At 44.9% G+C, this 26,969-nt stretch overlaps 1 protein-coding gene across 1 annotated transcript; it reads right to left on the bottom strand.

Moving 5' to 3' along the window:
• Positions 1 to 473: 473 nt before the first annotated feature.
• On the bottom strand, positions 474 to 23,694 carry LOC144948140 (receptor-type tyrosine-protein phosphatase beta-like). The gene is made up of 10 exons (XM_078877569.1): positions 23,616 to 23,694; positions 18,109 to 18,366; positions 16,705 to 17,046; positions 15,711 to 15,860; positions 14,795 to 15,002; positions 14,259 to 14,380; positions 12,203 to 12,299; positions 10,939 to 10,977; positions 1,927 to 2,055; positions 474 to 594 (listed from the first exon to the last, which is right to left on the bottom strand). The coding sequence occupies exons 1-10, from the start codon at positions 23,692 to 23,694 to the stop codon at positions 474 to 476; spliced, it is 1,545 nt and encodes a 514-aa protein (XP_078733695.1).
• Between the last annotated feature and the right edge of the window lie 3,275 nt (positions 23,695 to 26,969).

The raw sequence follows: 26,969 nt of genomic DNA, 5'->3' as shown, positions 1-26,969 counted from the left end.
ACAAATACGAAGGGGGGAGGCATCAGAGCAGTACAATCCACGACATCTGACACAATCATCTGGCTCAACCACCTCAACGTAAAATTATAGTTGTTACTCTATACCTACATCAACCATTCGAAGCAGACGCCTATAGATTTCCAGAGACCATTACACTTGCATCGGTACCTTTAGACTAGTACAGATACCCGATACAAGAACATATCTATAAGCTCAGCTGCAAAAATGCAGAGCAGTTTTTGCAAGATAAATATTTGTTCTCGAATAAGTGCAATGTCGGCCCGCTAGTGGCATTATAACAATATCACACCTGATTAATTTGTACCTGGCACGAATTAATTAACCTTGAGTACGAGGTAAAATTGACCTTAATATGAACCCAGCACAGGGAAGGTCTGGTTCATGTTTTGAAACTTAGTAGAGGAGCCGTTTTTTTATATCGAACAGGAGGAGGTGGAGAGTGACTTGAATGGCTATTTCACATTGACGTATGCATTGTCGGGGGCGAGATAGGTGGGATCGGAACTGCCCACAGTCTTGGCATCATCTTCTGTCTTCGATGGTGCACCCGAGTGGTGGTTCTCTTGGCGTTTACTTGAATAAGATTAAAAGAAAACGTTTGAGCACGATGAGTTAACACACATGTAACAAAAACTATGTATCTGTATTTTTATAAAGCGCCACTCACAAGTATAGATACAATCAATCTAAGCGAAATAGTAAGCTGATAATAACAATATATTAATAATAACATGCATTAAAAAAATCTAAACAATCGGGACATTTTATTTTTATGCGAATTATTTTAACAAGCGCCCGTAATTTTGATCAAGGCAGTCACCTGTCTAACACACTTGGACTGCGCCCTCGCCTTCAGCTCCACCCCTATCTCTACCCCCTCCCTCCCCCCATTGTCTAACAAACTTGGACTGCGCCTTCAGCTCCGCCTCTACCCCCCACTTCCCCTCCCCCTGTCTCTCCCCCTGTCTCTCCCCCTCCCCCCATTGTCTAACGCACTCGCTTTACTTGTACTTCTAGTGCTTTGCTCCTACATTGGTGCTGGCTGCCCCGCCCATGCTGTTCACGCCGCACAGCTTTGTTCACTCTGAACGCCCTTAGAAGCAGTTGTTTTTGGAGGGTCTCTCTCTTTTCTCTCCGCCTGATGAAGACCGCTTGTGTTGCGATCGAAACGTCGTGGTTTTTTGCTTTTATTTAAAATTTTAATTTATTTTTTTGTTTAATTAAATTTTATTTGCTATCTACGTGACTTTCCCAAAAGAACCAAGAATATGAATTCCTGCAGTAACGAAAGTTTTAAGTCGAAAATTTATGTTGTATTTAGAAGGGCTTCAGAGATGATGAATTCCGATACAAATATAGTCGAACCAACGCCATATATACTACTAAAAAAATATTACAATTACTTTTTAAAAACTTAGAATCTCATACATTGTCCTCAAACTCATGCTCTTTTTGGCTCTTAAATCAGGGAATATAAAAAGCTCCACTTATTAAAAGAGTTCTACAATGTATGGACGTTTTGAAGGTGTGTTAACTTCAAACGTAAAATCGTTATTTTCATTTGTGTTTTTTTGCATTCTGGAAGAGTCAAATATAAAAGTCCTGCTAATAAATTGATTTGAATTCTATTTTTATTTTAAAATCGACTATGCCTGAATAAGAATGTGATACGAGTAACATCAAGTCACATTTTGATTGGATCTTAAATAATTATTTATTTTAAATTTTAATTGTACAGTGTAAATGTCTCTAACAAAAATAAAGTGTTACCCATATAATTGTTCATTGCATGAACTAGACACTTACACCCATGGTAAGCATGATTTTCACTCGTGTAAAATTGGATTACATATACTAATAGCAAATTATGTGTCAATTTTATGTAATTGTGACTTTTCCACGTACCCATTATCCAGATCTTCATAAACTGAGTCGTCAGAATTCACGTATTCATTGTCGGCTTTATGACTTGCATCACCAACATCCTTTTTCATGCCACCTGGTATAGCCGGGAGTTCATCCCATTTTCTTGTGCTATAAAAATAAAATGGCATTACAATATATTGCTGAGCATTTCTTTTTATTCCAACATGCAGGCAATGTGCAAAAAGTAATTTTTATCGGAAAGGTAGCTAAAACTCATGTTGCCCGCCTCATAACGCAACCGCACGAACCACTTCGCTTGTCACTCCATGCCTGTTGAGTTTTAATGTTTGTACTTTTTCCCCTTAGGAATATAATTACTTAATTATTAACTTCAGAAATAAATACTTTAATCGTGTCTACAAATAGACAGTTTACATCAATGTAAGCTCCTGGCCTCCAACTGTGATTTACGGAATTTACTTGTTTTAGCCCAGTGTTTCCAAAATTGCTATTTTAAAAATGCCATTTCATGAGGAAGCCACTGGAGCCATGCACTTTTTAAAAACTAGATTGTAAACTAATTTCCTTATAACTGCGTTTTGTGTTTAGTTTGTGCCCTCCCTCGCACCTCTGATGAGCACCGTTGAATACGTACGGTATGAAAGAGGTTCAACATGTGTACATACATACATACAAAAGCGGGAAATCATCAGTGTGGAGCACATACGATTCGTCGAAGAGACAACCAGTGCATGCAGGTACTAAGACACCAACACGTGAATAATGCCACTGCTAATGCTAGAAATAGTTAAAAAAGCAAACAAAATCAAACTTCACCGCCACTATTTCATTACTGCAGGTCACTGCGAACTGCCTAAGTGACATTAAACCATGCTGAGCATTATTGATATATTCAGTGTACTGTATATGCCCACGACTCAAACAGAATTAGTTTTGTCCTGTAAGACACTGTTTTTATAATACGTGCCGATAAGCACAAATGATATACAAGACACAAAAGTAAACTGTTGAAAAAAATGCTTCAATATCTAACCTATATAATTCATTTTTTGTCCGTCCGTCCGTCCGTCCGCGTACGCTCCCTACCGGGGGATTTAGCTCTCGGACCGTGGGGTTCGGCGAGATTAAATTTTGCAGGTGGGCACGCCCCCGGCCCCGCGGTAAACTTAGGCATTTCCGATTTTTCGTCTCTAAACTTTAAATCGGACCGATTATCGATTTAGTGCGATTTATCTTTATTTATATATTTACCGCTTTATTTATTTATTTACTCTCGCCGGCCGGCGCGGACCACGGCAGTTGCCCCTGGCAACGGGTAGAGACGCATTCGCTGCGGGGTGGACGCCATTTTGAATTACCATTAAAAATATGCGCATGCATTAACACGCGATTCTGAGGTAAATTCATCAAAGTTTCACGTCCTCTTCACTCCCCCCCACCCCAATGTGTGCAATTACTATTATAGGGTCGGTAGATAATAAAAATATAGCGATTAGACAGTATTATTGTAGCGCGGGGGGGGGGGGGGTAACGACCCCAGCACCCAGCCTCAGCCGAGTGGGCAATCTAGGCGAGGCCGGAGGCTCTGCACGGTACTAGGCCTCGACACGCAACTCTGTCAGGCGACGAATTTGTGGTATAAACTCGATATACCCAGCGTTGCCCGGGGGAAAAATACATTTAAATCTTCTGAAAACTTTAAAACATAACATTCCAATGAAAATACAACTGTGTAATTAAAACTATAAACCCGACCGCGCCAAGAATCGATTCTCTGAATCGCGAAAAGGAATCGAAGGTTGTAGATTCACTTAGAATCGCCTTATTCCCGTTTAATATAAGTTGGTTATAGAGTTGATATAAACTGCTACGAATGGGAAATATCCGGCGTTGACCGGGGCTAAAATATAATTAAAAACTCCTGAAAACTTTAAAACATAACATACGAATGCAAATAAAACTCTGTAATTAAAAATAGAAACCTATGCGCCAGGAATCGATTCTTTGAATCGCGCAAAGGAATCATCGAAGGTTGTAGATTCCTTTAGGATCGCCATTAACATGTGGTGAGGGGGAGAGTGGTGAGTGAGGGGGAGAGTGGTGAGTGAGGGGGAGAGTGGTGAGTGAGGGGGAGAGTGGTGAGTGAGGGGGAGAGTGGTGAGTGAGGGGGAGAGTGGTGAGTGAGGGGGAGAGTGGTGAGTGAGGGGGAGAGTGGTGAGTGAGGGGGAGAGTGGTGAGTGAGGGGGAGAGTGGTGAGTGAGGGGGAGAGTGGTGAGTGAGGGGGAGAGTGGTGAGTGAGGGGGAGAGTGGTGAGTGAGGGGGAGAGTGGTGAGTTAGGGGGAGAGTGGTGAGTTAGGGGGAGAGTGGTGAGTGAGGGGGAGAGTGGTGAGTGAGGGGGAGAGTGGTGAGTGAGGGCGAGAGTGGTGAGTGAGGGGGAGAGTGGTGAGTGAGGGGGAGAGTGGTGAGTGAGTGGTGAGGGTGGTGAGTGGTGATTGGTGAGGGTGAGTGGGGAGGGTGAGTGGCGGTTGTTAGTGGTGATTAGTGAGGGGTGAGTGGTGAGGGTTAGTGGTGAGCATGAGTGGTGAGGGTGAGTGTCGAGCGTGAGTGGTGAGGGTGAGTGGTGATTGTTGAGGGTGTGATTGGTGAGGATGAGTGGTGAGTAGTGAGGGTGAGTGGTGAGGGTGAGTGGTGAGGGTGAGTGGCGGTTGTGAGTGGTGATTAGTGAGGGGTGAGGGTGAGCGTGAGTGGTTAGGGTGAGTGGTGAGGGTGTGCAGTGAGGGTGAGCAGTGAGGGTGAGTGGTGATTGGTGAGGGTGTGATTGGTGAGGATGAGTGGTGAGTGGTCAGGGTGAGTGGTGAGGGTGAGTGGTGAGTGGTTAGGGTGAGTAGTGAGGGTGAGTGGGTACGTGAGTGGTGAGGGAGAGTGGTGAGGGAGAGTGGTGAGGGAGAGTGGTGAGGGAGAGTGGTGAGGGAGAGTGGTGAGGGAGAGTGGTGAGGGAGAGTGGTGAGGGAGAGTGGTGAGGGTGAGTAGTGAGTGGTGAGGGTGAGTGGGGAGGGTGAGTGGCGGTTGTTAGTGGTGATTAGTGAGGGGTGAGTGGTGAGGGTGAGCGTGAGTGGTGAGGTTGAGTGGTGAGCAGTGAGGGTGAGTGGTGATTGGTGAGGGTGTGATTGGTGAGGATGAGTGGTGAGGGTGAGTAGTGAAGGTGAGTGGTTGTTGTGAGGGTGAGTGGTTGTTGTGAGGGTGCGTGGTGAGGGTGAGTGGTAAGAGTGAGTGGTGAGGGTGAGTGACGGTTGTGAGAGGTGATTAGTGAGTGGTGAGGGTGAGTGGTGAGGGTTAGTGCTGAGGGTGAGTGGCGGTTGTGAGTGGTGATTAGTGAGTGGTGAGGGTGAGCGGTGAGGGTGAGCAGTGAGGGTGAGTGGTGATTGGTGAGGATGTGATTGGTGAGGATGAGTGGTGAGTGGTCAGGGTGAGTGGTGAGCGGTGAGGGTGAGTGTTGAGGGGGAGTGGTGAGCGGTGAGGGTGAGTGTTGAGGGTGAGTGGTGAGTAGTGAGGGTGAGTGGTGAGCGTGACTGGTGAGTGGTGAGGGTGAGTGGTGAGGGAGAGTGGTGAGGGAAAGTGGTGAGGGTGAATGGTGAGGGTGAGTGGTGAGGGTGAATGGTGAGGGTGAGTGGTGAGGGTGAGTGGTGATTGGTGAGGGTGAGTGGTTAGGGTGAGTGGGGAGGGTGAGTGGCAGTTGTGAGTGGTGATTAGTGAGAGGTGAGTGGTGAGGGTGAGCGGTGAGGGTGAGGTTGAGTGGTGAGCGGTGAGGGTGAGCAGTGAGGGTGAGTGGTGAGCATGACTGGTGAGTGGTGAGGGAGAGTGGTGAGGGAAAGTGGTGAGGGTGAATGGTGAGGGTGAGTGGTGAGGGTGAATGGTGAGGGTGAGTGGTGAGGGTGAGTGGTGATTGGTGAGGGTGAGTGGTTAGGGTGAGTGGGGAGGGTGAGTGGCAGTTGTGAGTGGTGATTAGTGAGAGGTGAGTGGTGAGGGTGAGCGTGAGTGGTGAGGGTGAGGTTGAGTGGTGAGCGGTGAGGGTGAGCAGTGAGGGTGAGTGGTGATTGGTGAGGGTGCGATTGGTGAGGATGAGTAGTGAGGGTGAGTGGTTGTTGTGAGGGTGAGTGGTGAGGGTGAGTGATGAGGGTGAGTGGTAAGAGTGAGTGGTGAGGGTGAGTGACGGTTGTGAGAGGTGATTAGTGAGTGGTGAGGGTTAGTGGTGAGCATGAGTGGTGAGGGTGAATGGTGAGGGTGAGTGGTGAGGGTGAGTGGTGAGGGCGAGTGGTAAGGGGTGAGTGGTGAGGGGTGAGTGGTGAGGGTGAGTGATGACGAAGAGTGGTGAGGTTGAGTGGTGAGTAGTAAGGGTGAGTGGTGATGGTGAGGGTTAGTGGCGAGGGTAAGTGGTGAGTGGTCAGTGGTGAGCGGTCAGGGTTAGTGGTGAGGGTGAGTGGTGATGGTGAGGGGTGAGTGGTGAGGGTGAGTGGTGACGGTGAGTGGTGAGGGAGAGTGGTGAGGGAGATTGGTGAGGGAGAGGGGTGAGGGTGAGTGTTGAGGGTGAATGGTGAGGGTGAGTGGTGAGGGTGAGTGGTGAGGGTGAGTGGTCAGGTTAAGTGGTGAGGGTGAGTGGGGAGGGTGAGTGCTGAGGGTGTGGTGAGAGTGAGTGGTGAGGGTGAGTGGTTAGGATTTGTGATGATGGTGAGTGGTGAGGGTGAGTGTTGATGTTGAGGGTGAGTGGTGAGGGTGTGTGGTCAATAGTAAGGGTGAGTGGTGAGAGTGAGTGGTGGGTGGTGAGGGTGAGTGGTGAGGTTGAGTGGTGAGGGTTAGTGGAGAGTGGTGAGTGGTTATTGGTCAGTGGTGATTGGTCAGGATGAATGGTGAGTAGTGAGGGTGAGGTTGAGTGGTGAGGGTGAGTGGTGGTTGTGACGGTGAGTGGTGAGTGGTGAGGTTGAGTGGTGAGGGTGAGTGGTGAGGCAGAATGGTGAGGGTGAATGGTGAGAGTGAGTGGTGAGGTAGAGTGCTGAGGGAGAGTGGTGAGGGTGAGTGGTGAGTGGTGAGGGTGAGTGGTGAGGGGTGAGTGGTGAGGGGTGAGTGGTGAGGGGTGAGTGGTGACGAAGAGTGGTGAGGTTGAGTGGTGAGTAGTAAGGGTGAGTGGTGATGGTGAGGGTTAGTGGTGAGGGTGAGTGGTGAGGAGTCAGGGTTAGTGGTGAGGGTGAGTGGTGATGGTGAGGGGTGAGTGGTGAGGGTGAGTGGTGAGTGGTGACGGTGAGTGGTGAGGGAGAGTGGTGAGGGAGAGGGGTGAGGGTGCATTTTGAGGGTGAATGGGAGGGTGAGTGGTGAGGGTGAGTGGTGAGGTTGAGTGGTGAGGTTAAGTGGTGAGGGTGAGTGGGGAGGGTGAGTGCTGAGGGTGTGGTGAGAGTGAGTGGTGAGGGTGAGTGCTGAGGGTGTGGTGAGAGTGAGTGGTGAGGGTGAGTGGTGAGGGTGAGTGGTTAGGATTTGTGATGATGGTGAGGGCGAGTGTTGAGGGTGAGTGGTGAGGGTGTGTGGTGAATAGTAAGGTTGAGTGGTGAGAGTGAGTGGTGAGGGTAAGGGTGAGTGGTGAGTGGTCAGTGGTGAGGTTGAGTGGTGAGTAGGAAGGGTGAATGGTGAGGGTGAGGGTGAGTGGTGAGGTTGAGTGGTGAGGGTTAGTGGAGAGTGGTGAGTGGTGATTGGTCAGTGGTGATTGGTCAGGATGAATGGTGAGTAGTGAGGGTGAGGTTGAGTGGTGAGGGTGAGTGGTGAGGGTGAATGGTGAGAGTGAGTGGTGAGTGGTGAGTGTGAGTGGTGATGGTGAGGGTGAGGGGTGAGTGGTGAGCGTGAGTGATGACGAAGAGTGGTGAGGTTGAGTGGTGAGTAGTAAGTGTGAGTGGTGATGGTGAGGGTTAGTGGTGAAGGTGAGTGGTGAGTGGTCAGTGGTGAGGGATCAGGGTTAGTGGTGAGGGTGAGTGGTGATGGTGAGGGGTGAGTGGTGAGGGTGAGTGGTGAGTGGTGACGGTGAGTGGTGAGGGAGAGTGGTGAGTGGTCAGTGGTGAGGTTGAGTGGTGAGTAGGAAGGGTGAGTGGTGAGGGTGAGTGGTGGGTGGTGGGGGTGAGTGGTGAGGTTGAGTGGTGAGGGTTAGTGGAGAGTGGTGATTGGTCAGTGGTGATTGGTCAGGATGAATGGTGAGTAGTGAGGGTGAGGTTGAGTGGTGAGGGTGAGTGGTGGTTATGACGGTGAGTGGTGAGTGGTGAGGGTGAGTGGTGAGGGTGAGTGGTAAGGCAGCATGGTGAGGGTGAATGGTGAGAGTGAGTGGTGAGGGTGAGTGGTGATGGTGAGGGGTGAGGGTGAGTGGTGAGGGTGAGGGGTGAGGATGAGTGGTGAGTAGTAAGGGTGAGTGGTGATGGTGAGGGTTAGTGGTGAGGGTGAGTGGTGAGTGGTCAGTGGTGAGGGATCAGGGTTAGTGGTGAGGGTGAGTGGTGAGGGGCGAGTGGTGAGTGGTGAGGGTGAGTGGTGACGGAGAGTGGTGAGTAGTAAGGGTGAGTGGTGATGGTGAGGGTTAGTGGTGAAGGTGAGTGGTGAGTGGTCAGTGGTGAGGGATCAGGGTTAGTGGTGAGGGTGAGTGGTGATGGTGAGGGGTGAGTGGTGAGGGTGAGTGGTGACGGTGAGTGGTGAGGGAGAGTGGTGAGTGGTCAGTGGTGAAGTTGAGTGGTGAGTAGGAAGGGTGAGTGGTGAGGGTGAGTGGTGGGTGGTGGGGGTGAGTGGTGAGGTTGAGTGGTGAGGGTTAGTGGAGAGTGGTGATTGGTCAGTGGTGATTGGTCAGGATGAATGGTGAGTAGTGAGGGTGAGGTTGAGTGGTGAGGGTGAGTGGTGGTTATGACGGTGAGTGGTGAGTGGTGAGGGTGAGTGGTGAGTGTGAGTGGTGAGGCAGAATGGTGAGGGTGAATGGTGAGAGTGAGTGGTGAGGGTGAGTGGTGATGGTGAGGGGTGAGGGTGAGTGGTGAGGGTGAGTGGTGAGTAGTAAGGGTGAGTGGTGATGGTGAGGGTTAGTGGTGAGGGTGAGTGGTGAGTGGTCAGTGGTGAGGGATCAGGGTTAGTGGTGAGGGTGAGTGGTGAGGGGTGAGTGGTGAGTTGTGAGGGTGAGTGGTGACGGTGAGTGGTGAGGGAGAGGGGTGAGGTTGAGTGGTGAGGTTAAGTTGTGAGGGTGAGTGGGGAGGGTGAGTGCTGAGGGTGTGGTGAGAGTGAGTGGTGAGGGTTAGTGGTTAGGATTTGTGATGATGGTGAGTGGTGAGGGCAAGTGTTGATGTTGAGGGTGAGTGGTGAGGGTGTGTGGTGAATAGTAAGGGTGAGTGGTGAGAGTGAGTGGTGAGGGTAAGGGTGAGTGGTGAGTGGTGAGGTTGAGTGGTGAGTAGGAAGGGTGAGTGGGGAGGGTGAGTGGTCAGTGGTGAGGGTGAGTGGTGAGGGTGAGTGGTGAGGGTTAGTGGTGAGGGGTGATTGGTGGTGGTGAGGGTGAGTGGTGAGGGTGAGTGGTGATGGTGAGTAGTGAGGGTGAGTAGTGAGGGTGAGTGGTGATGGTGATGGGTGAGTGGTGACGAAGAGTGGTGACGTTGAGTGGTGAGTAGTAAGGGTGAGTCGTGAGGGTGAGGGTTTGTGGTGAGGGTGAGTGGTGAGGGTGAGTGGTTAGGGTGAGTGGTGAGGGTGAGTGGTGAATGATGAGTGGTGAGGGTAAGTGGTGATGGTGAGTAGTGAGGGTGAGTGGTTAGGGGTGAGTCTGAGTGGTGAGGGGCAGTGGTGAAGGTGAGTGGTGAAGGTGAGTAGTAAGTAGTGAGGATGAATGGTGAGTGGTGAGGGTGATTAGTGAGTAGTGAGGGTGAGTGGTGAGGGTGATTAGTGTGTAGTGAGGGTGAGTGGAGAGGGAGAGAGTGAGTGGTGAGCGCGAGTGGTGAGGGTGAGTGGTGGTGGTGAGGGTGAGTGGTAAGCGTGAGTGGTTAGGCAGAGGGTGAGTGGTGAGGGTGAGTGGTGAGGCTGAATGGTCAGGGTGAATGGTGAGAGTGAGTGGTGAGTGGTGAGGCTGAATGGTCAGGGTCAATGGTGAGAGTGAGTGGTGAGGGTTAGTGGTGAGGGTGTTTGGTGATTGGTGAGTGGTGACGGTGAGTGGTGAGGGTGAGTGGTGAGTTGTGAGGGTGAATGGTGAGGGTGAGTAGTGAGTGGGAGTGGTGAGTGGTGAGGATGAGTGGTGAGGGTGAGTTGTGAGTGGTGAAAGGTATTGTCAAAGCCCACCGGGCTTTGACAATACCTTAGTATCTGTGTATATATGTAAGGTTATTAAGAAATATATTTTTCACCCGGGCAACGCCGGGTACTTCTGCTAGTATTTTATAAATTAACTCATAAAATATAATTTAATAAATGGAAGCGTATACACTTTTATTTTACAAGGTAGGGCCCAGTGAGCAATGTAGCTATTTTTCAGAAGTGACCTGGCCACGAATGATAACTCAACAAAGTAACGTATCAGGGGGGAATGGAAAGCAGCCAAATGTTCCAGTGTAAACGCATGTTTCCAAATTTGGAGGGAAAAACCAGAGGGCCTGGAGAAAAATCCATGCCACCATGGGCAGAACATATCAACTCCAAATATACAGGCGTCAGGGCCTGGATCGAAACCACGACCTGTTGCATACCAGGCAAGGTAGTTAACATCTCGCCACCGTGGTGCCGTAAAAACATGAATATGTTTTATGACCATGTTTACGTAAATAAATATGAATATGTTTAAAAAATGTCCACAGGTCCCGATATCTTGTGGAAGAGAGATCCATAGTCTGAGGGCTACAGGGGAAAACGCGTGGTCACTAGTCAACCAAATCCTCGTCCTTGGAATGCAGATAATATTTGCATCTCCAGATCTCTGAGACCTAAGGGGGACTGGTGAAGGGGAGCGAGATGAGTGGATGGAACAAGCGGATAAGAGGAATGAATACTTACCTAGTCTGCTGTGTGGAATCAGGTCTCTTGAAACAGTTCCTGTAGAAAGAGGGACATGTTGGAACATTTAACCAATAGGGAGACTACTAGGTGGACAGACACACAGATGAATGGATAGACAGAAGCAGTGATAGGTCTACGAACAAACTGAGTTTGAAGCGTTTCATCTGAGCAGATGCCTGTATTTAAAACTGGGCTCAACCCAGTTGGCAATGACTGCACAAAAACCTGACAACATGAATTTACTTCTGTACTTTTTATTAATTCCAGCTCTGACAATTACAAACTCAGTCATAAACTGTCCTAAAAATAATATATACTCGATTATATTTCAGGCAATGGCGTTTCTTTAAAACACTTAGGTGAAGGACCATTATCCAAAACGTCATCTATTGTATTTCCTTTTAGAGCAGTGGCAATAACAAATGCATTTAGTTTTTGGTATCTTGTGAGCTACTGCCAATGCAGTATCACAAACAAACTATTAAAATAATAATTTTGAATGTCATGTGGTGAATATTGCTTATTCCGCAGCTGAGTGAGTAGGAATCTGCTGCCCCCTACTGTGTGACTGTATGTATAGAGTAGGGGGCAGCCGCGCTAATCGGAGGTGCAGGGGAAGGACAATAAACTAAACGCAAACATAAGTTTAAGAAAATAGTTTGTCAACCGCGATCATTTTAAAGTGCAAAGCTCCAGTGGCTTCCTAATATCGGATGGAAGAGGGTTCTAGACGGGCGCAGAAGTGCATCCAAAAGCGCGCGATGCAGTGACCGTGTTTTTTCATTGACCAGCCAAAAGCCGCTGCTGCTGCAAGGATAACCGGAGTGTGACTGACTCGGATATAACTTTAAGAAATATTGGACGTAGTTGTGTGATATATATTTCCCGCAGACCGTTGTCTAACACGGGGTGATGCACCACTCTACGAGACATCCGAGCAGATAGTTTGTCTCATGACGAAACATCGATAGCACTATTGAAATAACACTGCGGGGAAAGACACATCATCACCAAAACGTACTGAATCACTTCATTTAGGAAAGCAGAGTTGGATATTTACAATGAAGCTGCGTGAGTTAATATACACTGCTCAGGGTCTCGAAGGATTGGCAAATAACCCCACAACCCGTGCGGTGTGGACAGGTCTTCATCCAGCAGTGAATTGACCAATGGTTGTTCATGTACACCTGTGACCAATGTTGATATCGCAGTAAAAGTGAGGTTGGCAGCTGTGCTGTGTGTGTGTGCGCTCAGAACGTACAGCCGCTCCCGGCGTACGTAGAGTAAGACCCCTCCAACAATGATCACCAACGCTCCCAGCAGACCTCCCACCACAGGGCCAACGATGCTTCCCGAGCCTGATAGGGTAGAGAAAGGGGAGACGAGCGGCATCAGTGATGTGTCGAGACCGAAAAGACTCGAGATATTAAAAATAAAATATGTTTTTTGGGGTTGGATTGCGTAAATATGAATGTCGTTTAACCCGAAACAGCCAATTAGTAAGCTTTGTCACGTCAACAAAACGTGCCAATCAATTACTAGTTCAGCAGTAAGCAGTTGTGTATGGAGAATAAACCCACAACATTTACAATTCGAGTACAAGGTATCACGACGGCCAGATTCGTCGAACCTTACTAATTGGCTGTGTCGGGTGGTGGCGGATTTAACGACATTAATATTTACGCAATCTAACTAGAAAAACACCCTTATGAACAATATTGGTCGCGAAAGTACTACTATTATTCCTGACCCCCCAGCATGCAGTGCCACCACCTCGGGTAACCCACTCATTGGCATAAACCCGAACCCTGCTCCTGACTCACCCACCTACTCTACCTGGTCCTGACTCACCCACCTACTTACCTGGTCCTGACTCACCGACCTCCTTTACCTGGTCCTCACTCGTCCACCTACTCTACCTGGTCCTGATTCACCAACCTACTTACCTGGTCCTGACTCACCCACCTACTTATCTGGTCCTGACTCACCCACCTACTCTACCTGGACCTGACTCACCCACCTACTCTACCAGGTCCTGACTCACCTACCTACTTACATGGTCCTGACTCACTCACCTACTTACCTTTTCCTGACTCACCCACCTACTTACCTGGCCTTGACTCACCTACCTACCTACCTGGTCCTGACTCACCCAACTACTCTACCTGGTCCTGACTCACCCACCTACCCTCTTCTCTCCCCCACCAGCCCCTTCACTGGGACGAATTTACCCCTCAACATTAAGCAGTCATCTTTGCTCATTCACTTCCGCTTAATTCTCTACCTTTGTCTTCACCCACTTGTATATGGCCTCACGTAACCATTTTCGTGGCCCACGCAGTAAGTGACGCTCTGCTCTCTCAGACACTGGCCCTGCTGCTTACCCCTCATTGTCCAGCATCCCTGCCCACTGCTCAGTTTTCTCAATATTTTTAAAATGCTTCGGAACACTGGCAACAGCCTTTCTGGAACCGGGACCGTGTCGGCCCAATAAATAAATAACAGAGTTTCGATGAAATCATTTCATATAACAATGCACATTGTAAATGGTCAATATTTTACACGCACTTTTTTTGTGCGTACTGATGAGTGCAGTGCTCAATGAACCTGGTTGCCCGAGTTGAATTCCCGATTACAGTTCATGTCAGGGGTCACTGATGTCTGAACCGGTCCTGTCCTCTACCCCCGTTCACCAACGCGCATTGACCAGTGTGGTGAAACGTGGCCAAGCAACTCCCACGTGTGGTGAAACATGGTCAAGACAGCGTTTGCAGGCCTTCAGCCATGAGCATATTAAGTTTGATCCAATGGCATTTGGTTTGCTGGAGACTGTACAATTGTGACTGGTTTGTAGTGAAGATGCAAGATGGTCTAAACTAAGTCCGAGTTTTCATTGCATCATTGACTTCACGTCTAGATTTCATACACTTACCACAAATTACCAGTGATATCTTACAGATTTCATCATGAAGCATAAACCATCACGCAAACTCAGGTCATTCTCACAGCAGCAGCTGCCTTTGGGTAGTCATCGAACAATGATGACCAACGTATCATTGCGGCATTTTCAGATGCCCTTGCGGCCGTCCTGAGCGCTTCTACTTATGGTATTAGAAAGTCACTGGACCTATGCACTTGAAAATCGTCTAATTTGAAAACTAATTTCTTTGGAACAAATGTTTCTGTTTAGTTTGTTGTCCTTTCTCCGCACCTCCAATTACCACAGTTTGCTATGTAGGGTGGAAAATAAGTTCAACATAATACTGAGCTGATTGGATATGCTCTTATGCTGAATGGCAATAATTGGGAATACTTACTTCCGATGACACTCAATAATGTCATGAGTGGTAGAGAGAAGCGTGTGTCCGTGAAGATGGCTACCCCTCCAGCGCGGACAGAGCGTACGTTTGGGAGGTACGTGTAGACACGGAAACTGATCCTGAATGGTGACAATGGGAAAGGTGGAAGAACAACACAAGAATGGGGGCAGGAGTTTAGACAACTTATGGGTGGTGTATACAAGAGGTGCTTGAGAGGTCATACCTCCCCCATATGCCTTTTATAAGGCTTGTCATTGCAATTGCATAACATGGCACTTGTGCCAGGCTAGGTGCATTTTTAGCAGCAGAACAGCGTGGCAGATAATCTCATCGGCAGGTGTCAGATTGAGGAAAACTGCACAGGTTTAACCACTCCAATTTACATATGTGTTCTATATAGGTCTGGTCAAGGCTCCTGCTCTTGCGACCACGTGATGTTACCATCCTTATGGGAACATCGCATAAACATTTCAGCGGGGTTTTAATTCGTTGAAATAAGCTCACAGAAAAACTCACGCAGGCGAGGGACATACCTGTAGGCAGTGTTTTGCTTTAAGGGGCCATCGGAGAAGCTGCCGCTCGTTCTGCCGGTACCAATTTGGACACTGACGACGGAGTTGGGGTTGGAGCACTCGGAGGGGTAAACACGATCGTCCACCTGGTACACGTTCGTGCTTCCACTCGCATATTCTGAGTACGTGCTCAGAGGCCACCTCTTCTCTGGACTCTCGCTGCTAGAACCTGTGTAATGGGACAGAGGGAATCAGTGGATTCCTTTTTTACATTCTTAAAAAGTTTTACGCAAAGTTTCCAAAATGAATCCTCAATGGTATACTTAATTGCACGTGAAATGTTGCACTTTAGATTAAAAATGTATATATTACGTTTTCATAAGTAACATTTTCAACTCGAAGATGGAGAATGACTCATAGAGGTGCAAGGAGGAACCACAGACAATATGGAAATGCAGTAGCAGCCAGGAAGTCATCTGGTATCAATTTCAGACCCAGACACCCCCCTCTACCACCCCATGTTAGCTCTACAGTCCTCTGATTATTAAGGTTTAATCTGTCAATAAATGAGTGTTTACATCCAGGAGGAAACCAGAGTAGCCAGAGAAAACCTACGTAGGACAAGAACATTCCATACAGATGCCTTCTCCTGGCCAGCGAGGGTATGGTACCACGAGGTTAATGGGTAGAGCGTTTCACCACAAGGAGTGATTCACCAACCCTTGCCTCCACTGTTGTGGATTACAGGCATGCATAGCTACCAAGGCCTTGATAAAAAAAATCGTGGAAGATACAGGTATTGCTGCCGCTAATTCTCGTATACTTAGCAAGCACTCGAATGTATTATTTGATGCCCCCTGGTAAAACGTTAACTATCATTTGAGTCGTGCATGAATGACGTGACTGAGCCGTATTCATGGCATGTCCATTGCGTTACCCTCGGACTGCTTGACGATGACCGTGTAGTACTTGAGGTCGCCGTTTGTGTTCTGGAACCAGCTGCAGCTGAAGGAGATGGTTAGGCTGCTCGGGGTCACCTGGTTCTGCACCGTCGTGATGTACACCGTCTCCGGAACGGGTGGAGGAGCTATCCATATGAGCACGGCAGGTTTGGAAATGAGTACAAGTACACAGACTGTCGTAATTTAGAGCCATTAGTTAATCATCTACTGGATGAACGCATGGACATTGCTTGACCATACTTTTCCATGCTGGAGGAGCTAGCAACAGTTCAGTTACTAATATTTACCATAGCCAGAAAATGCATGTTGGGAGGGTCGCACTATTCGTAGCACAACACCCTAAATACGGTGCCCCCTTCTCCAACCTAACAAGTGAGGCTTAAACAAAAATCCCTTGTTACCGTTTTTGAACAGCCAGTCGTCAGAGCAAGTGCTCTCAATGAGCAGCCATTTAAAGGGTCGCACCGCTCACAATGGAGTTGGTAAGGCCACTCCCGGAACCAGCCACTTTTTTTCCCTCCCCAGTGCTATACGTATGTAAGTGCACCGTACGTAGCCAATCATGCTGTATCGGAGGTGCTGGAGAAAGACAGATACTGATGTTTAAACATTTCAGCAGGTGGTCATTTAAGGTACAGGCGAGTAAAGCAAGGCCCAGAACTGAACTTAAGTTGTTGGGTGTACGATGACAACTTTGAACTGTTTAGAAAAGTACCGCGTACAAAATGGTTGTTACTGGCAGGTCAGAAAGTTGGGAAACGGTTAAGAAATTAAAATGACTGATACAGGTTAGTTTGGGTGGATGGGTTTCTGGACCTGGACCCACTGCTACCAGACCATTCCACCCGATTGTGTTCAAAATGCATTGCACACATTTATGATGGGGAGACAGATGGATTTGCTCACACATTTGGTACAAAACACAACAATCACAACCACTCATGCTCCAATAAAAATGTATGAACTCACCGCTTACGGTCTTTGCTTTTCCTTGTAGAGTTTTACTGAACAATTTTCCTGAATAGGTGGTGATATTGACCAAGTATTCAGTGTTCCGCTCCAGACGTCCAAGCATGGCAAATGTTAAATTTGTTCTTCCATTTCCCCGAGGCTCCGTAATTATTTCATTCAAAGAATACATGGTATAGACTTCGAGGCTGTTGTTGAAGATGCCTACGGACTGCAATAGATCATTGCCGTTGATCACTTCCAGGTACAGCACGCTCCATACACCGTCGGGGAGAGACCAACTGCAGGAAATATTCTCCGTGGAATACGGAAAGCAAGAAAAGTCTCTGACAGATGCTGGATCTGGGGGGAAAAGGTTGGCGAATGGGGTAGTTTGGGGGGGGGGGTAGGAGATGAAAGATTGCTGAAGATGAAACTTACTGCTGATATTACCAATGAACATTAATCAAACCCATTTGATTCATAACACAGTCGCAAAAACAATTGAGACATTGCAGGGGCTCAGTTATGAGCATGTGTGTGCATGTGAAACAGTTGGCGCCTAAATTTGTCGACTACATTGGCAATGCGGCCGTGCCAACAATGGTCCTGATTCCCCTCAGTGCTCGTGTTTACCAGTCCACCTCTTCTCCAGGTCTTCTGGTTTCCCCCTCCATTTATCATCATGCGTTTAGAGTATTTTGCTGCTATAAATTTCCACATGATGATAAGCCACTTCGTTTATCTATCCATTATGATCGCCAGGTCGCTTCTGAAAAAAGAGCTACACAGCTCAGTGGGCCTTACCTGGTACAATTAAACTAGTTTATCGTTGTGCGTGCCGAGGTTACATCCCTGTATGATGATAGATAACCGGGCCTTTTCTCGTGTGGCCCCCTGGCTGTAGAGTTCACATCCCCTGGACGTTCACTATGCTGACTACCTAGCTTTATTTAAATCGTGCCTTAATACGCACGTATTTTAAACGAAATTTTCTATTCCTTGAATCTTTTAGTTTGAGGTTAGATTTTATTGGGTTGAGCCTGCACGTGTGTGTTATTTGTACATCGCCTTCTGACCTCTAGGAGCAAGGTGCGTTAGCAGTGTAAATTTATATTATTAAATAATTATTACCAGCATCAAGGATTACGTCTGCCTACTTTAAATCAGCCCAAATCACACCCTGACGTGTTTTTGACTTACTTATACCAAAAGAGAATACTTGCCTGTCAAAATTACCAGTGTGAATCGTGTATGTCTATTTTAAAAACAGGGGCAATGGCAGCATTACATGGTGGTGAAACGTTTTCAATACCAAATAATGTAATACAGTATATTATACGCAATGTACTTGTGATATATAGTAGCATACAAACTATTGTCTAAATTAACATAGTCCGATCAACAGACTGTATAGGCACTTACAAGTTCTGTCCATTATATATGCCCAATATGAGACAGACCCATCGGAAGCCTGCACAGACACGGAGTAGTTCATTCCAGGAACCAGGCCAATGAATGTTGACGAGTTTGAGTAAATCTGGAATGTTGTAACCAAGTTTCCACTCTCAGTCTCTCTCAAGTAGGCCCAGTAGGAGAACGAGTCTGGGAGATAAGTCGTTCCCGAGACTGTCATGGTCGTGGTAGTCTTGCTGGTGATGGTTAAAACGATGTCACTTGACACTGAAATGGCCAAATGCAAGCAAGACATTTTAATGGTATGTTTTAGTTATTGTACAATGATTAATGTGAAAAATGAGAAAGACCAATTGCAAACATAACACAACATTTTGTAAGCGACACTAACCTATTTTGATAACATAATAATTTTGTTAACACATGCATTAATACATAAAATTTGCTGTTATCTTTCCAGGTCACATTTTACCAATGGCGACATTTCTCAGTTTAAATGTAAACATTTTATTAGAAATCACAACTTTCATGAACAATTAATATATTTTCAATCAGGGTCTAATTTGTTTGTTTCTTCAAGTTCGTTTTTATCACCTTTTAACGTAACATTTACGTCGCCAATATTCAATGACTGAGACATTCTTTTCCATACATATATATGTCCTACATTGTTATTAAATAGGTAAGTTAAAAAGAGTGCATTGTTAGACACAATTCATGCCCAAATGAAACTTCATGCATGATATAAATTATAATGTCCCCGAACATGACGGGTCTATATAGTAATTAACAATGGATATATATTCTTGGTTCTTTCGGTAAAGTCATGTAGATATAATTTAATTTAGATTTTAGTTTTCTATCTACGTGACTTTACCGAAATAACCAAGAATATGAATTCCTGCAGTCACAAAAGTTGAAAGTCTAAATTTTAAGAAAATATAATCAGGCAATAACTCACAGGTCCTTCTGGTAATGATAGCAGATGGTTGGTAGTAGATGCCACTATAAGCCGTTACAGAAGCATCATAACTTCTACCAGGAACCAGATTAGTAAATTCTTTTGTTTTAACTGTGGACACATTGAAGAGCTTCACTGCTGTTGAGTTGTAAGTTTCATTTAAATAGACCACGTAGTAGTCAACGTCTGAAGTTGGAGCCACCCATGAGACCATCATGGCTGTAGGGCTGGTGACGGTGACGGTGACATTGACTTGTGGAGGAACTGCAATGTAAAATAAACGATTGACACAGACGAATTGCAATGGATACTTGCGGCATTGACTTAAGCCACTAAAGTGGCATATAACACGATAAATATTTATTTTAATATGCACATTTTCTCGTCAAATTATTGATTTGAAAAGTATGTAACTTAAAAATGGAAATGTTAAAGCAGAAATGTAGGCAAACAATTTCCATGCAGGCATCCCTCGCATTGCACATTCCCTACTCCCACCCCCCAAAGCGCGAATTTGGAGCTACGTAATTAACTTGTTAGAGACATACTTCACACTTACGCTATTGCGTTTCAGTTACGCGCTGAATAAAAAATAACTTGTAAAAACATCTTCAACACGCACGTGGGCAACGCTGCGTCCTGCACCGATCAGCCCACAACCCTCCAGGCTTAGAAGCAGCAACAGACCTCGAAAGCGTTCAAGAAGCCCTGAAATTACTCGTCATTAAGTAACCTGTTTTGTAATTAGTAGTATTTTTTATCTTAAGTATTACCATATTTGTTATAAAAATCATTTCATATTTTTGTCATGTTAATCACATTATTAGATTCATATGTATTTTGTCAATCCAGGGCTGAAATAGTGGAATTTAATTACTGTACATTGCATTTTTGGCCAGTAATGTATACCCCCCTATAACATGCAATTCGATGCGAAAATAAGCTTCATACAGTGCGATTTCACTTACACGCAGGTTTTCATGAACGCATGTCGTGTGTCAGAGGGACTCCTATACTATTAAATGAAAGGCTGGCATGGATTCTAGTTTAAAAGTCAGTCAATGGTGGGAGCATTTGCCAAGACTTCATCGACGTGGCAAGTGTGATTTATGGAGGGGGGAGGGGATGGTTGGTGGGGGTCGCAGGATTGATTAAGACGTAACTCACTACTGATGTTAGCTATGGCCATTAATCAAACCAATGTTATTATAACAGAGCACGGAAATTTGAGCCACTGCACGGGCCAATTTATTATCATGTGCGCACATGTGCGAGATTATTGGCCAACTTTGTCCCCGATTCCCCCTCGGTGATCCCCCAGATCATGATTCGCTGCGATGTTTTTTGGTGCAATGGGACATCACCAATTTTACCCAGCGAAATAGGATGCAAATTGGCACATGGATTGAGCGCAGTTGCTTATCGGAAATTTACAGATAGCGGAATTCCACAAAAACAGTAAACACTCTTCATGAATCTGGTGCTTTTTAATTTGCAGTTATAGTGCATACTGTTTATACCCAAAAACTCACAGCTTGAACTATGATCGATGTAAATATAACGTAATGTAGAATATTGTTTACCATGGGCGCAGATTGCTAAATATAATGGTATTCAAATGTATACAGTTAATATCTATGATCAGGTTCCAAGTTCCTGCTTCTAACACGGAGGATGTGTAGAAGTCTACGTCAGAATAAAGGGCCACCAATGAGACTGTCATGGATGTCCGTGTCTTGTCAGTAAAGTTGACTTTCAGTGGAATTGTGAAACGGCAATCGGAGTGGATAAAATATTTACATGAGATTGGCTGATTTGACAAATTTCCTCGATTTAATTCTGAACAATTTCTGTGAAATTCCATTGTTTTCAAAAATGTTTTTTACAATTGATGTTACAGATGACCTTCAGGAACGGTTAAAATATATTAAATAAGAGGCTAATAGACTTGTGATTTTTCAACTCGTTTATAACCGTTTAGATTCAAAATTGACAGAGACATCATTCCATGATTCAGGTATTCATTTACGTACAAATATTTAGTAAATATATCCTAAGTAATTAAATTTAAAAAAATTGGGACTATTCGTGGTCATTAACAAAACTTACATAGTTTAAATTCCAATATCCTTTAGCATGGCTATGCATGTGTTCTACAATACAAATTTATGTTGAAATTAATTCGCTCCATACGTAGCCAACAGTGATATCAGTTGACGACAATGCATGTACAATCAGGCAAATACTCACAGCTCTTCTTGGTTCTTTCGGTAAAGTCACGTAGAAGGGAAATAATGAAATAATACAAATAAAACATAATAAAATAATTCTCACGACGTTTTATTTTTATTATTTTATTATTTGTTTTCTACGTGACTTTACCAAAAGAACCAAGAAGATGAATCCCTGCAGTCACGAAAGCTTTAAATCGAAAAATACTCACAGCTCCTTTGAGTAACGATGGCTGACGGTTGGGAGTTGACGCCACTGTACGCTGTTACAGATATCTGGTAACTTCTACCAGGAACAACTCCAATAAAGAGCTGCGTTGTAACATTGGAGGAAAAATTGTAGGAATATGCTGCTTGTGCGTTGTAAGTTTCATTTAAGTAGACTATGTAGTAGTCAACATCTGAAATAGGAGCCACCCATGAGACTGTCATGGCTGTAGGGCTGTTGACGACGACGGTGACATTGACTTGTGGAGGAACTGCAATGTCAAATAAACATGACAGACGAATTTCAAGGGATACTTACGTGATTAACTTAAGTCACGAAAGTAGCATACAATACGTTAGATACAACGATAACCATGTATTTTATATATGTCCTTTTCTTTGTCCAACTATGTATTGATTAGGCAAGTTTATAATTTGAATAAGGCTATTTGAAAGTGACAATTTGGGCAAACAAAATTGTCATACAATGATATTAAAGTCTGGCATAGACTATAGTTGAAAATAGAATACGACGTTTCGAATGCAAGACAAGCAACCGTCATCAGGTAAAACTCAATGTGAGAGAGAGACAAAACACAGACACGGAGTCACACAGACACACAAGCAGAGACAGACAACACCGACACACAGACGGTTGCTTGTGTTGCAATCGAAACGTCGTATTCTATTTTTTTATTTATCTTCTTTCTACATGACTTCACACTTACCTTCAAATTTAGCAATATTTGGAGATCGTAATCAACCAGGCTATGCGTTAACTGTATTAGCCAACTCTCTGTGTTGCATTGCATTACATTTCCAAAAAATGTCTAAGTTTGTTTTCTCAAACTATTTCTCTCTCTAAAATTGACCAAGCTCTCATAGGACCATTCGATCTTCTTTACCTCGGTCGCGTCGGGTGGATTCATTGACATGCTAATTTCTCTGCTCCAGCAGCTGCCCCAGCAGACCCACCTCTCTCTCTGCCCCCCCCCTCTCTATTTAAGGCCTCGACACAGAGGCATTGGGTCTCTGTGTGTCTATGTTGCGTGTCTCTGTGTGTTGGTGTTGTTTTTCTCTCTGCTTGTGTGTCTGTGTGACTCCGTGTCTGTGTTTTGTCTCTCTCTCAAATTTAGTTCTACCTGATGACGGTTGCTTGTCTTGCAATCGAAACGTCGTTTTCTATTATTTCTTTTATTTTCTTTCTACGTGACTTTACCAAAAGAACCAAAGAGTAATTCCTGCAGTCACGAAAGCTTCAAATCAAGTTTATAGTTGAAAAGTCGAGAGCATTTGCCAAAACTTCCTCAACGTTGAAAGTGTGATTTAGGGAGGGGGGGGAGGCTAGTAGAGTTTGTAGGATATGTTCAGATGTAACTTACGACATGTTAGCAATGGCCATTAATTAAAGCAAATGTATTTATAACAAAGGGCACGAAATATTTTACCACTGCATGGGCCAAGTTATAATCATGTGGGCATGTGTGAGATTGTTTGCAACATTGGCCCTGATTGCCCCGTTTTTTTCATGCAATGGGACTTCACAAATTTCACCCAGCAAAATTGGAAGCAAATTGCAACATGCGTAGTGTTGTAGATTTTGAGGCAGACGACTTGTCTTTTCTTTCCGGGCCACTTTATTCACAATGTCAACGCTACAGCACTTGGTGCAGCATGCGAGATTCTGCCATGTGCCGATCGTTCGCTCTCTCACTCACCGCCTCCTGGTCTCACTCTCTGCAATCCTTGCTTCGTCCCTTCCGCTGCCGTGTCTCGCTGTCTCAGCGGGTCGTTATCATGGCAGACGCGGCGTTTAAGCGTGCCGACGTATGGACCGAGCTCACGCCCTTAACCTATACGAGTACACAAAGGGCTACTCCCACACAGGGATATTCTAGCTGGCCTAAGCTGGTCCGGCTTCAACTTGTTATGTCTTCTGTCTAAAGCCCCTCTACCTCCGAGCTCGTTCGCTCGTCTTACATAGGCCTAATGACCCTTCCAGAACATCCTGTCTGGAAGTTTCTTCGATGTGATTGACAGGTACCAATCCCTTCAGTTCCGGTCCATGTCCTACTTTAGCCACATCAACGGTTTTCCTGCACCTGTCCACTTTCAACGTTCCACCAGCAGCGTCGTGCTGCCGTTCCCGTGGCGATGCTCGTCAACTACTTTCCCCTGGCAGTCGAGCGCGGACATGCAGCCATTATAAGCACGCGTGCGTTGTGCCACTATACATGGTTTGAGCGTAGTCTCTTATCGGAAATTTACAGATATTAGCGGAATTCCACAAAAACAGTAAACACTCTTCATGAATCTGGTGCTTTTTAATTTGCAGTTAGAGTGCATACTGTTTATACCCAAAAACCCACAGCTTGAACTATGTTCGATGTAACTATTATGTAATGTAGAATATTGTTTACCATGGGCTCAGACTGCTAAATATTATTGTATTCGAAAGTATGCAGTTAATATATATGACCAGGTTCCAAGTTGTTATTTCTAACAAGCGGTGTAGAAGTCGACATCAGAACCAAGGGCCACCCATGAGACTGTCATGGATGTCCGTGTCTTGTCAGTAAAGTTAACTTTCAGTGGAATTGTGAAATGAGATTGGCTGATTTGACAAATTTCCTCGGTTTAATTATGAATTATTCCTGTGAAATTACATTCTTTTAAAAAATAATCTTAAAATGTATCTGTTACAGATGACCTTCAGGAACGGTTAATTAATATTAAATAAGAGGCTAGTAGGGTTGTGATTTTGATTTAAAGCTTTCATGACTGCAGGGATTAATATTCTTGGTTCTTTCGGTAAAGTCACGTAGAAAGGAAACAATAAAATAATACAAATATAAAACAATACAATTATCACGACTTTTCAACTGCAACACAAGCAACCATCATCAGGTGTGAAAAACACAGCAAGAAAATTTGGAAGGATTTGATAAACCATTTTGGGTCTTAATTGATTGTGTTCACGCTTACGGTGACTTTCAGACCGCATTCAATTCTTTTCCTCTCCCCCCTCCTCTTTTCCGAACATAGATGGACTCGTCCATCTGAACAACTGCCAAAATCGCTGTCCGTGGTGCTAACCTTAAGAAAAAACCGCCACTTAAAAAAAAATGTTCTTGCTGTGTTTTTCACACCTGATGATGATTGCTTGTGTTGCAGTCGAAACGTGGTGAGAATTTGATTGTTTTATATATATTTTTTATTTTATTGTTTCCCTTCCACGTGACTTTACCGAAAGAACCAAGAATAGGGTTGTGATTCTTTAACTCGTTTTATAACTGTTTTGATTCAACATTGACAGAGGCATCATTCCATGAATGAGATATTCATATATGTACAAATATGTAGTACCACTTACTGGCGAATGGCGGTTGTTGTTGTTCAGTCTATGTATGTATGTGAGTCGATATGTGTGTGTAACTCTACGTGTGTGTGTCAGTCGATTTGTTTGTGTAACTACATGTGTGTGTCTGCCTTTTTCGCCCAGGCAACGCCGGGTACTCACCGCTAGTATATAATAAGTAGTGCGTAAATAAGTAATTAAATAATATTTTTTGGGACTATTCATGTGGTCATGAACATAACTTACACAGTTGAAATTCCAATATACATTAACATTGCTATGCATGTGTTCTACAATGCACATTTATGTTGAACTTCTTTCGCTCCCTACGTAGCCAACAGTGATTATCAGTTGGCAAAACAATGGATGTACAAACAGGCAAATACTCACAGCTCCTTTTAGTAATGATGGCTGACGGTCGGGAGTTGATGCCACTGTACGCTGTTACAGATATCTGGTAACTTCTACCAGGAACTAAACCAATAAAGCGCCGCGTTGTGACATTGGAGGAAACATTGTAGGGATATGCTACTGATGCGTAGTTTGTTTCATTTAAGTAGACTATGTAGTAGTCAACATCTGAAATAGGAGCCACCCATGAGACTGTCATGTCCGTAGAGTTGTTGATGGTGACGGTGACATTGACTTGTGGAGGAACTGAAATGTCAAATAAACATGACAGACAAATTTCAGGGGATACTTATGTGATTAACTTAAGTCACCAAAGTAGCATACAACACATTAGATCCAACGATCACCATATATTTTATATGTCCTTTTTTGTCCAACTATGTATTGACTAGACAAGTTTGTTATTTTAAAATGGATATTTGAAAGTGACAATTTGGGAAAACAAAATTGTCATACAATGAAATTAAAGTCTGGCATAAACTATAGTTTAATAGTCGAGAGCATTTGCCGAGACTTTCTCAACGTTTAAAGTGTGATTGAGGGAGGGAGGCGGTGGGGAGGAGGTTGGTGGAGTTCGCAGGATATGTTCAGATGTAACTCACTACTGATGTTAGCAATGGCCATTAATTAAACCAAATGTATTTATAACACAGGGCAAGAAAAATTGAGCCACTGCACTGGTCTAGTTATAAGCATGTGCGCATGTGCGAGATTGTTTGCCAACATTGGCCCTGATTCCTCCTCGGCGATCCCCCAGATCATGATTTTCTGCGATGTGTTTCGTGCAATGGGACTTGACAAATTTCACCCAGCAAAATGGAATGCAAATTGACACATGGATTGAGCGCAGTCGCTTATCGGAAATTTACAGATATCAGCGAAATTCCACAAAAACAGTAAACATTCTTCATGAATCTGGTGCTTTTTAAGTTGCACTTATAGTGCATAATGTTTATATCCAAAACCCACAGCTTGAACTAGGCTCGATGTAACTATTATGTAATGTAGAATATTGTTTACCATGGGCTCAGACTGCTAAATATTATGGTATTCGAAAGTATACAGTTAATATCTATGACCAGGTTCCAAGTTGCTGCTTTTAACAAGGAGGCTGTGTAGAAGTCTACATCAGAACCAAGGGCCACCCATGAGACTGTTATGAATGTCCGTGTCTTGTCAGTAAAGTTGACTTTCAGTGGACTTGTGAAACGGCAATCGGAGTGGATAAAATATTTACATGAGATTGGCTGATTTGACAAATTTCCTCGGTTTAATTATGAGTAATTCCTTGTCCATGTCACTGTACGCTGTTACAGAAGCGTCATAACTTCTACCCGGGGCCAGATCAGTAAATGCTTTTGTTGTAACAGTGGAAGACACATTATAGCGCTTCACCGTTGTTCCGTTGTTAGTGTCAATTAAGTACACCATGTAGTAGTCAACTTCTGAAGACGAAGCCACCCATGAGACCATTCCGTCTTTTTTTTGGTCCAAATATGTATTCATGACAAAAGTATGTTTTTTGTTGCAACAAAATAAGAGCTCAGTATAAGGCACAGACCGCAACAAGGCGGGGGGATACAACGATTATGTGAATTGAGGCCCTCAGTACTCCCCGGCCCATAGATGGAGAGGAGATTGGGCTCATTTACCTCCATACGTGCGAACTACGAGAGGGGGCATCGGTTATTAGATAATGAGG

The sequence above is a fragment of the Lampetra fluviatilis genome, chromosome 48, assembly GCF_964198595.1.
Source record: "Lampetra fluviatilis chromosome 48, kcLamFluv1.1, whole genome shotgun sequence".
In the NCBI taxonomy this organism is placed as follows: domain Eukaryota; kingdom Metazoa; phylum Chordata; class Hyperoartia; order Petromyzontiformes; family Petromyzontidae; genus Lampetra; species Lampetra fluviatilis.
The sequence above is the reverse complement of the archived record's forward strand: the minus strand, read 5'-3'. Positions and strand labels throughout refer to the sequence as shown.

What these genes read in the sequence shown, in the direction of transcription:
- LOC144948140 (XM_078877569.1), bottom strand. Translation starts at nt 23,694, where the DNA reads ATGTCCGCGCTCGACTGCCAGGGGAAAGTAGTTGACGAGCATCGCCAC. An exon ending in ATATATAATGGACAGAACTT is followed by an intron (nt 17,047 to 18,108) that starts GTAAGTGCCTAT and finishes TTTTCCCCCCAG; the next exon opens with ATCCAGCATCTGTCAGAGAC. An exon ending in AAGCAAAACACTGCCTACAG is followed by an intron (nt 14,381 to 14,794) that starts GTATGTCCCTCG and finishes GTCACCATTCAG; the next exon opens with GATCAGTTTCCGTGTCTACA.